Source organism: Medicago sativa, chromosome 1 (assembly GCF_051527215.1).
Source record: "Medicago sativa cultivar Bolivia chromosome 1, Bolivia_mono, whole genome shotgun sequence".
Taxonomy (NCBI): Eukaryota; Viridiplantae; Streptophyta; class Magnoliopsida; order Fabales; family Fabaceae; genus Medicago; species Medicago sativa.
Genome location: NC_140749.1, coordinates 24,657,575 through 24,673,434, shown reverse-complemented (window position 1 = coordinate 24,673,434; position 15,860 = coordinate 24,657,575). Strand labels below are relative to the sequence as shown.

Sequence of the window (15,860 nt, the reverse complement as noted above, 5' to 3'; positions counted from 1 at the left end):
TACTCCTTTCTTGTCACGAATCTCAAGATCGAATTCTTGTAGCAAAAGGATCCACCTCAACAGCCGAGGCTTTGAATCCCCTTTTGTCAAGAGATATTTAAGAGCTGCATGATCTGTAAAAACAATGACTTTGGAGCCTATTAGATAAGAACGAAACTTTTCCAATGCAAAAATTACCGCAAGCAACTCTTTTTCTGTTGTGGAATAGTTAATTTGATTCTCATTTAAAACTTTGCTTGCATAGTAAATTGCATGGAAAAACTTGTTCTTGCGTTGGCCTAGAACTGCACCAACAGCATAATCACTTGCATCACACATAAGTTCAAATGGTACATCCCAATCGGGTGCAATGATTATTGGTGCAGTTACCAACTTGTTTTTAATCAAAGAAAAAGCATTCAAACATTCATCATCAAAATTAAATTCAGTTTCTTTGACCAAGAGGTTACAGAGGGGCTTGGAAATTTTTGAAAAATCTTTTATAAAACGCCGATAGAAACCAGCATGCCCCAAGAAACTTCTTATTCCCTTAACATTAACAGGTGGAGGGAGCTTCTCTATAACCTCTATTTTAGCTTGGTCCACCTCTATGCCCTTCGCACTTATTTTATGCCCCAAAACTATACCTTCGGTCACCATAAAGTGACATTTTTCCCAGTTTAAAACAAGGTTAGTTTCGGTGCATCGTTTAAGGACAGCATCTAGGTGAAATAAGCATTGATCAAAAGACTTACCAAACACAGAAAAGTCGTCCATAAATACCTCAATATTCTTCTCTATCATGTCAGAGAAGATGGAGAGCATACACCTTTGAAAGGTCGCCGGCGCATTACACAGCCCAAAGGGCATCCTCCTATAAGCAAATATACCAAATGGACAAGTGAAGGCTGTCTTCTCTTGATCTTCTGGAGCTACCGCAATCTGATTGTACCCCGAATACCCATCCAAAAAGCAATAAAAGGCTTGGCCAGCCAACCTCTCAATCATTTGGTCCATGAATGGTAAAGGGAAATGATCCTTCCTTGTTGCGGTGTTCAACCTCCGGTAGTCTATACACATCCTCCAACCAGTAACAGTGCGGGTGGGTATTAATTCATTTTTTTCATTAGCCACCACCGTCATTCCACCTTTCTTTGGTACCACGTGGACCGGACTTACCCATGAGCTATCAGAGATAGGGTAGATCATACCTGCATCTAGTAACTTCAGCACCTCTTTCTTTACCACTTCCTTCATTGTTGGGTTAAGTCTCCTTTGAGGTTGAACCACCGGTTTGTATTCAGCCTCCATGTGTATTTTATGCATGCAATAAGCTGGACTAATACCCTTCAAATCAGAAATGTTCCACCCCAAAGCTCCTTGATTGTCTCTTAACACCCTCATTAATTTTTCTTCTTCCAAAGGTGTCAAGGTATTGCTGATGATTACTGGTTTAGAGGCATCCTTAGTGAGAAAAACATATTTCAAGTGAGAAGGGAGTTCTTTTAATTCTGGGTTTTTCTCTCCTTCTCCACTCAAAATAGGAGCATCCATAGAGTGCTTACCCATTAATTCTTCTATTTTTACCGGTCCCAACTCTTGCTTGCTTGCTGCTAGTTGCTTCACACAATCTCTTACTTCAAGATCTTCATCATGCTCACAACTCTCTATAGAATTTACAATTGCTCTTTCAAGAGGTTGTGGTGGTTGAGGTTCACGAGAGTTGTCTTCTACTATTTCTTCAACAACATCAATCCGGTAACACTTGGGATTTTCCTCTCGGTGTTTCATTGCTTCGAAGATATTGAACACCACTTGCTCATTATGGAACCTCAACATTAGCTCTCCCATCTCAACATCAATCAAAGCACGACCAGTTGCAAGGAAAGGTCTTCCTAAAATGAGTGGCATATCTTCATCTTCAGCCATGTCTAAGATCACAAAGTCTGCTGGAAACACAAGATCATTAACTTTGACTAGCACATCTTCAAGTATGCCAACAGGATAAGAGATTGACCGATCAGCTAAAGTAATGGTCATTCTCGTTGGTTTTGGCTCCCCACACTTGAGCTTCTTCATCATTGAAAGAGGCATCAAGTTGATACTTGCTCCTAGATCACATAAAGCTCTTCCAATGTCTACCGGTCCAATGGAACAAGGGATAGTAAAAGCACCAGGATCTTTCAGCTTAGGTGGTAGCTTCTTTTGAAGAATGGCGCTACAATTCTCGGAAAGAGAAATATTTTCATCATCTTTAGGCTTTCTTCTTCCTGTTAGCAAATCTTTCATGAACTTGGCATACAAAGGCATTTGATCAAGAGCCTCACTGAAAGGGATATTTACTTGAAGTTGTGAGACAAGTTGCATGAACTTCTTGAATTGTCCTTCCTCCTTCTTTTTCTTCTTCTCTAGATGAGGGTAAGGAAGCTTCACATATGATGGAATAATTTGTGGCTTGTCTCCATCTTTCAAGATTTGACTCTTTGACTTCCTCAAGATTGAGTCTTCATCTATCAATTTCTCACTTTTATCTCCCTCTATTTTTTTCTTCTTTTCATTTTCAACTACATCCTCATCATTTTTTTCAACTACTCCATGATCATTTTCTTCAACTACATCGTTCTCCTCCACCTCAACTACTTCATCAACCTTCTTTGGAGCTTTTGGAACTAAAGGAGTCAAAACCTTTTTGCTCCTCAATTCAATAGCATTACAAGACTCATTCTTAGGGTTATCTTTAGTGTTACCTGAGAATCCTCCTTTACTTTGTTCAGCCAATTGCTTAGCTAATTGCCCCAGTTGAGTTTCAAGCATCTTCCTAGAAGCTTCATTGTTCTTTCTTTCAGCTTCTTGACTCTTCTTCATCTCTTCAAAGTTGCCTTGAGTCATCTTCATGAAATTCATCATAGTTTCTTCAAGAGCTGATGGCTTCCTTTGTTGTTGTTGAGGAGGAGTAAGCATTTGAGAATTTAAAGCATTGTTATTTGAGTAGCTTAGATTTGGATGCTTATTAATGCCTGAATTGTAGTATTGATTCTGCCTTTGATAACCTCCCATGAAGTTAGCTTCTTCACTTGATCCTTCCGGAACGCATTCACCGTTGGGATGTTCTTCACCACATAAGTCGCACTTGATTGCAGCTACTTGTTGTTGTTTATGAGCCAAAGTGAACCCTTGAAACTCCTTAGTTAGAGCTTCAATTTGTTTGTTCATAGCTGCTTGGTTAGCAAGGATAGCAGTTTGTTCACTCACACCAAACACTCCTCTTTCCTTCTTCTTAGCTTCAGCACGATACTCATTTCCAGCCATGTTTTCTATCAAAGCTTGGACTTCATGATCAGTTTTGCTCTTGAGACTACCTCCCGCGGAAGCATCTAAGAACATTCTAGTGTTTGGTGTTACCCCCTCAGTGAAGATTTGGAGGTATTGCTTCTCGGTGAACTCGTGATTAGGGCATCTCTTAAGAAGTAAGTTGAATCGCTCCCAAGCATCATACAATGATTCACCTTCTCCTTGCTTGAAGTTAGAGATCTCCATCTTCTTTTCCCAATACTTAGACATAGGGAAATACTTCTCCAAGAACTTCAGCTCTAACTCTTCCCATGTTTGGACAGTCCCGTTTGGAATTGTTAGCAACCAATCTTTTGCTCTTCCCGTCAAAGTGAAAGGGAACAGCCTTAGTTTCTTCTGTGCTTCAGTCACGGTGGCTGGTTGCACACAAAACTCGCAGGTTTCAGCAAAGCGGCTCAAGTGTTCATGCGGACTCATAGCTTCAGTCCCATCGAATTGCTTGTCCCTCAAACCGTTGAGGACAGTTGTCTTGATGTCGAAAGCTACGGGGTTAGCTGGTTGAAAAGTGTGGGTCAGTTGACCGCGATGAGTGGCTAAACCGTAGTCTCCAAGCTTAGGTCTTGGTGGTACAACTCCTTCCCCTTCCATAGTTGCAGATTTAGGAGAAGAGATTGTTTCAGATTCACTTGAGAATTGCTCCGGTACTTGTTCTCGAACACCCGGTGGAACGGATTGAGCTAGCCTTTGCGATCGGACAGCTTTCCGAAGTGCTCTAGCAGTCCTTTCAATTTCCGGATCGTACTCTAAGTCGTCAGAGCTCTGTTTACCTCGCATAAACAGCAAAATACCTTAGTAGCACTGCACAACGCAAAGTAATCAAGTGAATATGAAAACAGAAAAATAAAAAATAAAAATTAAAAACAGAAAATTAAATTGCAAATACCCTAAATTATAACGTAATTGCCTTGTTGAAATAATTCAACAGTCCCCGGCAACGGCGCCAAAAACTTGATAGACGTTTGGCAAGTGCACCAAATACTATCGAAGTAGTAAAAATATCGATCCCACGAGGACTGTTTTTAATCTCAATAATTCAACTACGTTGTATTTTAGGATGTATAAAGGTTATTTTGATTTGCCACTAGGCAGTAGATTGGTTTGATTGCATAAAAAAATAATTGCTAAAAATAAATTGGTTTTCAAGAATAAGAGAGAGATGAGTTTAGGTCTTTCGAATCATCTATGTTCCCCTAATTGTTATGTTGCACCTATTCGTATGAATGATCTTCTAATCCCACGATAGTTAACAAAATAGTCCTAATCAATCCCTTGAGTTAGGACCCTCTCCTTAAACTACAGCCCCTAATCCCTTAGGTGGTCTAATAATCTTTGAAGGTTTAAAGCACGTTAACCTAACATCACTAATAAACGATTATCCATTCCTAGACTAACCATGTTTATTAGAACAATTCAATAGGTCTAAGTAGAAAGCTATGGTCAGTAGTCATTCATTCTCACAAAATCATATTTATATTTGATCAGGATATAAAAAGCATTAAGAACAATTGAATTGAATAAAGACTAGAATATCATTCACAATAAATAGAGTTTCACAACATAATATCTCAATTAGGGTTACAACGAATCATCTCAGACCTAACCTCTAATGGATTTAGCTACTCATAATAATGTTTACAAATAACATAATCATTAGAGGTAATAAAACATACACAAAGTGGTTGGAAGATGAAGAAATCGTCCTCCTGGTCCTCCTTGTAGTTGTAAAATCGCACTTGGCTCTCTAGAATTCGTAACCCTTGTTTTTGGAATAGACTTCAGCATAAATAGGCACAGAATATCGCCCAAATCGTGTCACGTTTTAAGTGAATCGTGACACGTTTTTACCTTCTGGAGCAAGAAACTGAATTAGGGTTTCACCAAATCGTGTCACGTTTTACCAATCGTGACACGTTTTCCTAATGTCGAAACAAGGCTTCTTGTGCTTCCCAAATCGTGTCACGTTTGTACCAAATCGTGACACGTTTTATTTCTTTGCGTTTCCTTCAGTTTTTCTGCTCTTTTTGCTGCATAAGTCTTCTGTGAACTCCTTTTTGTGATGAAAATACATATAAAATTACGTAATGACAAGGTGTCATCAGTTGCCATAAGACTTTTCTTGGGCTTGTTCATGTAACTATCTTTCTTAGAGTTCTTCTTCTTTGACTTGTCCTTATGTAACTTTAGACAGTCAGAAATAAAATGATAAAGTTTCTTGCAGTTGAAGCATCCCTTCTGATCTTCTTTTTTGTTCTTGAAACCTGATCCTTTTGAATTGCTGCTCCTACCTGAAAACCTTTAATTCTTAGTTAGGTAATGAAATATCTTGGTCAAATATGCCATCTCCTCAAGATCTGAACCTTTGTCAGACCCTCCATCATGAGTTTTTTCTTTTGACTCAACAACTTGAAGAACTTTAGAATATTTTCCCTTATATGTCAAAGAAATGGATTTGGACTTCTTAACAGGTTCATCTATAATAAACTCAATCTCATGACTTTTGAGAGAACTTATTAGATTCCCCAGGCTTAGCTCGTTTAAATCTTTTGCTTCCGGAATGGCTGTAACCTTTGGTCTGAAACTGGCGGAAACACCTAAAATAATCTTCTTAACATGATTAGGAATAATATAGCTTTTTTCATAACCTGAAGGCTAGATACAAGAGTTTGAAACCTTGAATACATGATTTCAATATTTCTAAAAAAACTCATACTGATGAACCAATTAGTTAGCCTTAGCCTCTTTAACATGTTGGTTTACTTAATAGGTAGAGCATAGTGACTCAAATATGGATTTGTTAGTAGACTTATCCACAATCTTGGTATATTCTTAATGAGGCAAAGCATCCACAAGAATTCAACGTACTCTATGATGCTTTCTGTAGATTTTACTTTGAGCCTCAGTCAGACTATTCATGTCTACCACCATTCCATCTACATCAACAGTGAAACTAACACCGTCCTCAATGATGTTCCATAGTTCATCATCAACACCTATGATGTGACTGCACATCTTGCTCTTCCACCATGAAAATTGAGTAGCATCTCCATTTAAGGATGAAGGTCTCATAGAATAATTGTTCTTCTCAGTAGTTGAAGTGGTGTAATCATAGTTGACAGCTGAATTATTATTTCTACCAGAACCAGAAGGTCTAGTACCACTTTCATCAGTAGACATGCTTTTCTCTCTAGATCTTTAACTGTGACACGGTTAAGTGGTGAGCACAGACTGTGCTCTAATACCAACTGAAGGTGAGAAAAACACAAGCAGGGAAAGGGGGTTTAATTGTGTTGGCTTTTCAAATTTTTCTAAGTGTTTTAGCACTAGTTAAAGTCTGAAGTTGTTCAGAGTCTGATAATAGCGGTGTAAACCAAACACAAAGATAGAGAGAGGGGGGAGAGGGAGGGGGAGGGAGAGAGAGAGAGAAGATGACATAAAACAATTATATTGGTTCCTCCTAAAATCCAGGAGTAGTCCAGTCCCCTTGCACTTCCAACGGTTCTTCATAATAATCACAACTAATTACAATCGCTCAAGCGCATAACCAAGGGACTTCCTATGCTCAAGCACACAAGCAAGAGCCTTCCAAATGCTCAATCATAACCGAAAGAGACAGTTAAGAGTTTACAAATAAAAAGTTTTCTTACACTTGATATATAATCAGAGATGTAAACAAATACAACATACAACAGACTCTAAAGACTTAGAATTTTTAAGATATGAAGTTAGTAAGATATTCTTAAGTGTTCTAATGCTCTTTTGAATTTGACAGAGTAACGGTGCATTTAAAATCGCGGAGTCTTGTTCATATTCTTCAAGTTTTTAGCTCCTTATATATGCAAGGATTTTAGAGACGTTGGAGAGTGTAAGCGCATTAAGAATTGTTGAGAAGCTTCAAATCAAAGACGTTGGAATGTTGCCTGATATGGTTAATGTCGTTTGAAGGGACATTCAAAATCCATTGCTGCAAATAGAATTATCCTTTTTATTCTTCTTGTCCATGAATTTGACTAAGCACATGATCCAGAAGAAGACAAATTGTACTATTGAAAGTGACTCTTGTCAGAAGAAGACAAATATGACTAGGCTTCTAGGTCCCTTAGAGTTTGGATGTCACAAAGTTTGGGTGACTCTAAGTCTGAGTGACTTAGAGCCTTATATTCTTGAGTATGGTCTTTACTTGCTTGACTTTTGGTTGACCTTTCTTCATATCTTCTACCAAGTCTTTTAACTTCTCTTGTGCTTCTGATGCTCTTATACATGTTTAGACATCGTTAAATTTTAACCTAAGATCATGCACTCTTGAACACATATTAGCATATCTAATTGTTCTTTAATACTTTGTTATCATCAAAATTTTAAAGGCATTCGACAAATCCAATTTCGTTCCAACAATTTTTCCTCTAGATGACTTGCGTATTTCAAGATGTATGCTACCATATTACATAAGCTAGAACATTCCCTTCTTAAATTCAATTTTCAATCAACATTCCTATGTACCCCTATGTTTAGGAAGGAAAATTGATTTGGAGGACAAAAGATTATGGTGAGTGAGTACTCAGCTCGTAGTGCTTATCGCTTATGAATGCAGGAATTACTTGATACAAGCCATTTTAAAGTGAGTGGCCAGTTGGATTTGATTTGGAAACTCAAAATACCACCGAAAGTAAAGAATCTCATCTGGCGCATCTATAGGAACAACCTCCCAACCCATAAGAGACTTTAGGATAAAGGTGTAAATTGTCCAGCAAATTGTGTCTTGTGTGAGAATAATGAAAAATATAGTTTGCATTTGTTTTACAATTGTCCAAGTAATCGTAAATGTGTGGAGTATGACCTCATCTTATAACTCGTTCAATACATTTATTAATCAGGGCCGTCATGGCTCAGATTTAATATTTAAGCTACTACATGTTTTATCACGTGAAGATACAACATCCGACTCTTGCGTTTTATGAAGTATTTGGAAGCAAAAGAATAATAAACTTTGGAATGATGTAATCCATGCACAACCTAATTTACTCTTTGATTGGAAAGCAGTGCAGAAGGTAAGTCAGATTGCAACCACTCTTTCATCATATATAAGAAATGTGAAATGGATAAAGCCAGATTCAAATGTATTATTGGCATGTCTTTCTCTAATCATAACAAAAGAGTTGGATTAGGAATGTGTATAAGAGATGATACATGTGCTTTTGTGCATGCAAAACCTGAATGGATTAGTTTCACGTGACATTCATATTGGAGGAGCATTAGGTCTCTTATTGGCTTTAGAGTGGGTGGATGAACTCAATTTTGGATATGTTGACTTCAAGCTCTGATTCTAAAAAAGTGATAGATAGTTTTGTTTCCCGATGTAACTGAAATCAGGGCTATTATTAATCATTGTAGAGCTTTTTTTAGTCTTTTTTTTATGAAAACTCCAGTGTAGAGTTCGAAGGGGACAAACAAATGAGGTTGTCCATGAACTAGTTAAGACGACCACATTATTAGCTAGTTTTCAAATCTTGATCGACATACCAAATTATATTAAACACATTTTAATTAATGATATAAGTTAAGTCATTTTCCTTAAAAAAAATAAAATTGATAACACATGGTGACTGCATCAGATGCTTTAACCCTACCATTTGGTTGAGGTTTCAACCGATATGTATAATAGTTGCATGCAGAATATACTTTCGATTTACCTAAAGAAAAGCATTTTGAACCCATATATTTTTTAGTAAAAATTTAGGATGAAGGGTGACACCCTGATCTAAAAAAAAAAAAAAAAAAAATCCTTCAAGTTCGAATAACAATACAAATACATTTATATTTTCTACTCTTAAATGCATTAGTGGTGCTTAAACCCATGAGAAGTGTGACTTGTACACATCAATTAAACACACATGTAAAAAAAAAAAAATCGTGTTAAAGATTGCCTCCAAGACATTTTTTAACCATTCCACATTAAGAAATTATTTTTTTTATAAATCAAATACTACAATTTCTAACGCATTAAATATATAATTTTTCATAAAAACTTATAGTTATAGTTTTTAAATAGTGCCTCTGAAGCATTCGTTATCGTTTCTTATTAAAATATACATCATTTAATTATATTCAAAAAGTATATACTACTACTTTTTTATTTAGGAATAGTTATTTTTTTATAATTATAATTTCTTTTCTATATAATATTGTGACAAATGTTTGTACTTGGTAACAACCACCTTATACTTCACCGTACTTACCATAATTATAAGTACAGTAAAAGTTTGTTCTGTACTTTTGAGCAGGTGAAGTATACAACTCATTATCAATCATATATATCTTCTAAAAGAAAAAAGAAAAAGAAAAAAAAAAATCATCAATCACGATCACATGGCAACAACCCAATCCGAACCAAAGAAGATCATAATCGACACCGACCCTGGAATCGGTAAATACACTTTTAGATTTCAATTTCATATTCACTCTGTTCCTTTGTTTTTTCAAATTCCATGTTTATTTGACTCTGATAATGATATTGTAATTTTTTTTTGTGTGTAGATGATGCTATGGCAATATTCCTTGCTCTAAGATCACCAGAAGTTGAAGTTATTGGACTTACTACTATATATGGAAATGTTTATACCACTCTTGCTACCAGAAATGCCTTGCATTTGGTATTGTTTTTGTTTTTTGTTTTGGTTTGATAGCTCTGTAGCACCGACACTTCTAATCGAAGACGTGTCTGATGTTTGACACGTGTCTTGCAATAGTTTTATTTGATGAAATTTAGTTTTGAGACTAAATTTGCATTTGTGTAGTTGGAGGTTGCTGGAAGAACTGATATACCAGTGGCTGAAGGATCTCATGTGACTTTAACCGTAAGTTTATAAGAATAACAACTCATATATCTACATGATACATCTTCTGGTCATTATTATAAGCAAAAAACCACGTTTTAGATTCATTGAATAGTTGATGTATCATGATTTAAAACCTTGATTATATCTTTGCAATGGTTTTTCCAATTTTTGACTCTCCCACTACCACCATATGTTTCATTTTCATGTCTTCTATTATTGTCCATTTTATTTACTCATGTTTCTTTTTTTTTTTTTTCCGTAACTTCTATAAATGTCAAATTAGTGTTTATAACCAATTAGGGCCTGTTTGGATAAACATCTTATATCCAGCTTATAGCACAAGCTCTTATCATGATAAGTGCTTATTTATAAGCTCACGTAAGCTATTTCTATAGAAAAGGATAAAATAAAGTTAAATTGTTTTTGTATATGCTATAAGTTGTTTTTATAAGCTATATTAGAGAACTTTGAAAATAAGCTGAAAAAAGCTTTTGAAAATTGTCATGTTCTGTTTTCATAAGTTCTCCCAAACAGTCTCACAAAATTTAAGCCAGTAGATAAGCTCAAATAAGCCAATCCAAACAGGCCCTTAGTATATGTGATCTTTAGTGCATATGGATAAGAGGAGCACACTTTCCATCTCACTCTTCTCAACACAAGCTTTTTAATTGGTTGTTATTCAAACGCATCCCACTAAGTCATGCAATGGGACCCTTTATGCTTTATGTATTACATACTACATAGTCTGGACACATGAAATTCTCAGAGAGGAACACATTATATCTTTCCCTCCCTCACATCAACTTGAGTGGTCTTTGAGTTTTGGCACTTTTTTAAGTTTGAAAAGAGGATCAAACTATATAAGCTGCATGTTGAAATCTCTGTATTCCTTCCAAATGTATACCGAGATTTTGACTTGATTAATTATGGTAACCCATGTTATGTTTACAGAAAGGAACAAAACTTCGCATTGCAGATTTTGTCCATGGTGCAGATGGACTAGGCAACCAAAATTTTCCACCGCCAAATGGGAAACCCATTGAAGAATCAGCTGCTTCTTTTTTGGTTAACCAAGCAAAAGCCAACGCTGGAAAAATCACCGTCGTGGCATTGGGTCCTCTTACAAACATTGCTTTGGTATGTTACGTCCGCAATGTCCAATTTCTCATTTTTCGTGTTTTCTCTTCATACTTTGTTTCATGCCAAGGTTATTTTGGGCAGGCTATACAGATGGACCCAGAATTCGCTAAGAACATTGGACAGATCGTTCTGCTTGGTGGATCTTTTGCAGTAAATGGCAATGTGAATCCAGCTGCTGAAGCAAATGTAAGTGTTCTATTTTGTACTCAACTTCTTAATATAAATTCCATTAAAAAAATTGATATCATTAGCTGCTTGATATATCTAACTCTTCAATTAGATTTGATTCCAGATATTCGGTGATCCAGATGCTGCAGATGTTGTATTCACAAGTGGCGCAGATATACTCGCAGTGGGAATAAATGTCACTCACCAAGTCGTATTGTCAGGTACTGCTTTGTGAATTCCTATGCACCCATTTTTTCTGTACTTGTGTAGGTATTTTTTTTAAGTGAATAATCATCTCTTGATATATCTTATGTGTTTGATGTGATTCTTCAACAGATAGTTTAATTTGCTTTTCCTTTCTGGATTTATGCATCATGTTCCAGCAATACTTTATACTTTATTTTTAAAATAAAGTTTTCAGCTCAACAGATTTCATAGATGTTTCCCTTACTAAACTAGTATTTTGTGAAGACCTTTGATTAATTGCTAAAATAAAAATTTAGGAAAAATGGGGAGTAGAGATGAGAATTAGAATCCGTTTTTTCCTAAGGTATCGCGGTATGTTTACCCTGAATCTATCTGTAACATTTTTCTATTGTAGTGTGCCTAACAAAATTAATCTGCACATCCTGTAGTGGACATGATGTTGTTCTCATTTATTATGGTTATTACTTGTTTTGTTCTGTTAAATTTGTTCTGGTATACCCTGATCCGAAAAAACAAAATGACTAGGTTCTGATCGAGAAAAGCTGGCTAGTTCAAAAGGAAAGTTTGCTCAGTACTTGACTAAAATCTTAGACGTGTATTTCTCTTATCATCATGACGCATATAACACCAATGGTTAGTCTTCATACTGTATAAGAATTGGGAGATACCTGATCATCTGAATTATTAATTAAGGTTTTTGTATGCAGGAGTTTACCTTCATGATCCAACAACGTTGCTTGCTGCTGTTGATCCTTCACTTGTAACTTGTACGGAGGGTGCTGTTAGAGTCCAAACCAGTGGCATTACAAGGGGACTTACAGTACTCTACAATAAACAGAAAAGGTAGAAACAACTAGCAATTGATATAATAAAACCTTGGAGGACTCGGGCTTATATATATATTTTTTGAAATTTGTCTATATTCATATGAATGTGAATGCCTATTTTATAGCAATTCTATTTGTTTCAAAATTATGCAAAGTAGTTTGTTAAGATGCTATGGGATTGCATTTTGTACTGAAACTTTCTCTAAAGAACAACAACCACCACCAAGTTTATCCCACTTGGTGGATTTTGCTACATGGATCTGAGAATACCATTGACTCTTATAAAATATTGTATAATTGTAATTTAACAAAAAAAGTTGATGTCAGATGAAGACCCAAAACTTAGGTTAAATTTTAGTGGCCAGCGTAAATCCTTAGGAGAAGTAATTCAGTAAATTTTCCGTCAATGATAAAGTTTGGTAGGAGTTTGGATTGTAAGAATTTAAACCTGTGTTTCCTTTCCTTTATTGCTTGCAGAATGCTGTGCTAATTCTAATTGACTGTAGAGATTAAGAATGATCTCACTTATTAGACGCTCAGATAATGAAAAGTGCAAGCATAGTGTCAAACTGTTTTGCTAAAGAAGTTATTAGAGAAACATAAAGCTATATGGATTCCTGGACCTTTTGTTCATGCATTTCTCCTATTTGATTAGGAAGAGCTATTTTAGTGCATATTTCTCAAGTACACTGCCCGGCATATTTGTTGGTCAGGCAACTGTTCCTAGCACATTCTCAAGTACACTGCAGTAGCTCTGACCTTGCCGAAATGTACCTTGCTGGACCAAACATGATGACAGGGATAACTACAAAGATACTCCTATGGTGAATGGTGTTTTATCTGAAGAGAGACAGTGTACCCTTTTGATAAGTGTACCCCTTTTTGTATGAGCTAAAAGGGGGAAGCTTGCTGAGGGACAGTGTACCCCTTTGATAAGAACCCAAGCAATGGGGAAACCCTACTTTAAAAGCTAGTTGCCAAGGGGGAAGAACTAAGCCACACAGGTACTCCACCAACCATTCCATACTACTCGGTGTAAGACATGGTCACTCCATAATGCCCAAGTCCATATCATAAACATGAGAGCCGATGTCCTGGAGGCTGCACCATCCGTTACTTTTCTCGGCCTTTTTCGATTAGCTTTTGTTAGTTATCTCTTTATGAGACACCTGCAACCAACTATGATACCATTTTATAAGAACTCAAACGCTTGACAAACCTAATTCCCTTAATATCTAGCTGTCAAGGGGGGAAAACTAAGCAGGAAAATACTCCGTTGATCACCTCATAAGATTAGATGTGGGACATAGGCTTCCATTTTATCCATAACTCCCCATCACCCTTCTTATTGCAATTGTTAGGGAGGATATTTTGTTATAAAGTTTTCCTGTCTTTGATGACTTGTCCATTTTTATAAGAATTTGGGTGCTTTGATGACTTGTCCATTTAGTTATGAATTTTGGTTTCAGGTACCCTAGTTGATTGGTAGGTTAGTATGATCAAATGTCCTCTACAATTGGGTATGAGTTATGGTTGGATTGGTGGACTTTTTCCTCCCTATTGGGCTTTGTTCCGTTTTTGGCTCCAGATGTTGGGTTTCGTTCAAAATCTTGGTATTTTCCATACCTCCCTTATTTAGTGGTTTGTATGAGAATGTTCCATTGTACGTGAGGATAAACTAGATTAGATAGAATTACAAATGTTAGCATTAACGAGAGAATATGGATAGCACCTTACTGTAGAATAATTGGTTCAATATCGACTTAGGTGGTTGTTCAAAAAAAAAAATATATCGACTTAGGTGGTTTAGACATGTGTGGAGAAGATAAGTAGATTGAATGTAGGAGATTAGGTTAGATGAAGGTTACTCCAATTGCTAGAGTCAGGGGAAGACCTAGAAAAATTATAGGGGAAACTATTAGGGATAAATTTGAGGTCAATGCTTGGGCAAGAGATATGATTTGTGATAGAACACTATGGCATCGTCAATCCTTGCAGTCAACTCCACCTAGTGTATAAGGATCGGTTGTTGTAATATAACGATAAAATCTCTGAAGAAAACTAATGTCTTGGCATGCAAAGATTGGAAGAACCAATTAGACAGTTTGCTCTTTTTTCAATGGCTTTCAGGATTAAAAAAGTCCAATATAATGGATGATTTAGGAAGGGCAGTCGAAAAAACCTCTTTGCAATGATATCTTATCTTCATCTTCTATTGAAAAAAATTTTGTCAACTTTTTATATGCATCACCTCACTTTTACATCTTTTTTCTGTTTGTCATAAACCAGGTTTGGCGAAACCACTGAATGGTGCAATATGCCAACAGTAAAAGTAGCTGTGACAGTAGATGCTCCGAGAGTTGTGAAATTGGTCATGGATCGTCTTTTGGTTTGAAGAAGCTACACAGCCGTTCAATTAGCATTGTTGATTAAGCACAAGACTATGCTCACTTCAAAGCTCTTGAGCGTTACTTTTATTTTACATTTTATTTCAATTTTAATTACAATGTGATAGGAATGATTGTCTTGCTCCCTTCTCTTTATTTGATGTTCCTTGATCTACAAGTAAGGCAGCATTTTACAAATTCCCGTTGCCTTCACCGATTAAATTGACATTCCTATCCCAATTATCATACATTGCGTATAATTCTTGTTATAATTTGTTTTCAATTCAAATTATTAAAAGGTAAAAGGAAAATCTTGTTATATGTCCTGTTAGAATTTAACATTAAATTTCATAATATCTTGATATTATGTTCTGCAGAAACCAATGCTATTTTGGCTACTCCTTTAATTTCCATTGGCTATGAATGACAAATTGAGTTGAAACCAGACAAAGACAAGTGTGTACTTGGAGAGATCGTCTTATGACCTAGCAATGGCCAATTTAGTTGATAATGAAAATCTCAAAGCTAGAGGAAACTGACAATCTTTTTGCGGATCGTAACTTGTTTACAGGTAAAAAAAAAATGGAGAGTGAGGGGATGCAACACCTACATGTGAAAAAATATCTTTGATCTTGTGCAGATCACATACATGATACACCTTCAACAAAGTATGCTTTATGTGGCTGCAACACCTAGAATCCGAGAAGTAGTTTGTGTTTGATACGACCCTTTGGCAAATTTTGTGAGTTTTGTTCTAGGAATCTCAAGTGGGTGGAAAGGCTGTTTCCGTAGACTATAGGAAGGAGGTTCTCAACTCACTAATCTTTCTGAATGAATGGACAAATGCAAGGAGACTAACTTAGGTGTTCTCACGCCAAAGTTAAACGGAGTAAGATCACCAAGTGATTAGCATACATACTCGAATCAGTCGATGATATTTTAAGAACACTTAAGATATGTAGGTAGTT

The 15,860-nt window shown here is 36.2% G+C and overlaps 1 protein-coding gene across 2 annotated transcripts; it reads left to right on the top strand.

Annotated features, from left to right (window-relative positions):
* Window positions 1-9,678: 9,678 nt before the first annotated feature.
* On the top strand, window positions 9,679-15,197 carry LOC146953833 (putative uridine nucleosidase 2). Of its 2 annotated transcripts, XR_015011209.1 has the most exons (10): window positions 9,679-9,751; window positions 9,862-9,977; window positions 10,122-10,181; window positions 11,115-11,300; window positions 11,385-11,489; window positions 11,596-11,692; window positions 12,204-12,311; window positions 12,386-12,521; window positions 13,975-14,118; window positions 14,795-15,197. XR_015011209.1 is itself a non-coding variant. In XM_085711926.1 (9 exons), the coding sequence occupies exons 1-9, from the start codon at window positions 9,694-9,696 to the stop codon at window positions 14,898-14,900; spliced, it is 972 nt and encodes a 323-aa protein (XP_085568052.1). In that variant the 5' UTR covers window positions 9,679-9,693; the 3' UTR covers window positions 14,901-15,197. The 2 variants fall into 2 exon arrangements, 1 of the variants encoding a protein (XP_085568052.1); XM_085711926.1 differs by lacking the exon at window positions 13,975-14,118.
* The last annotated feature ends 663 nt before the right edge of the window (window positions 15,198-15,860 follow it).

Coding starts and splice junctions, on each gene's coding strand:
- LOC146953833 (XM_085711926.1), top strand. CDS start 9,694: ATGGCAACAACCCAATCCGAACCAAAGAAGATCATAATCGACACCGAC. Junction 10,182..11,114: donor GATCTCATGTGACTTTAACC/GTAAGTTTATAA, acceptor TTATGTTTACAG/AAAGGAACAAAACTTCGCAT. Junction 11,490..11,595: donor ATCCAGCTGCTGAAGCAAAT/GTAAGTGTTCTA, acceptor ATTTGATTCCAG/ATATTCGGTGATCCAGATGC.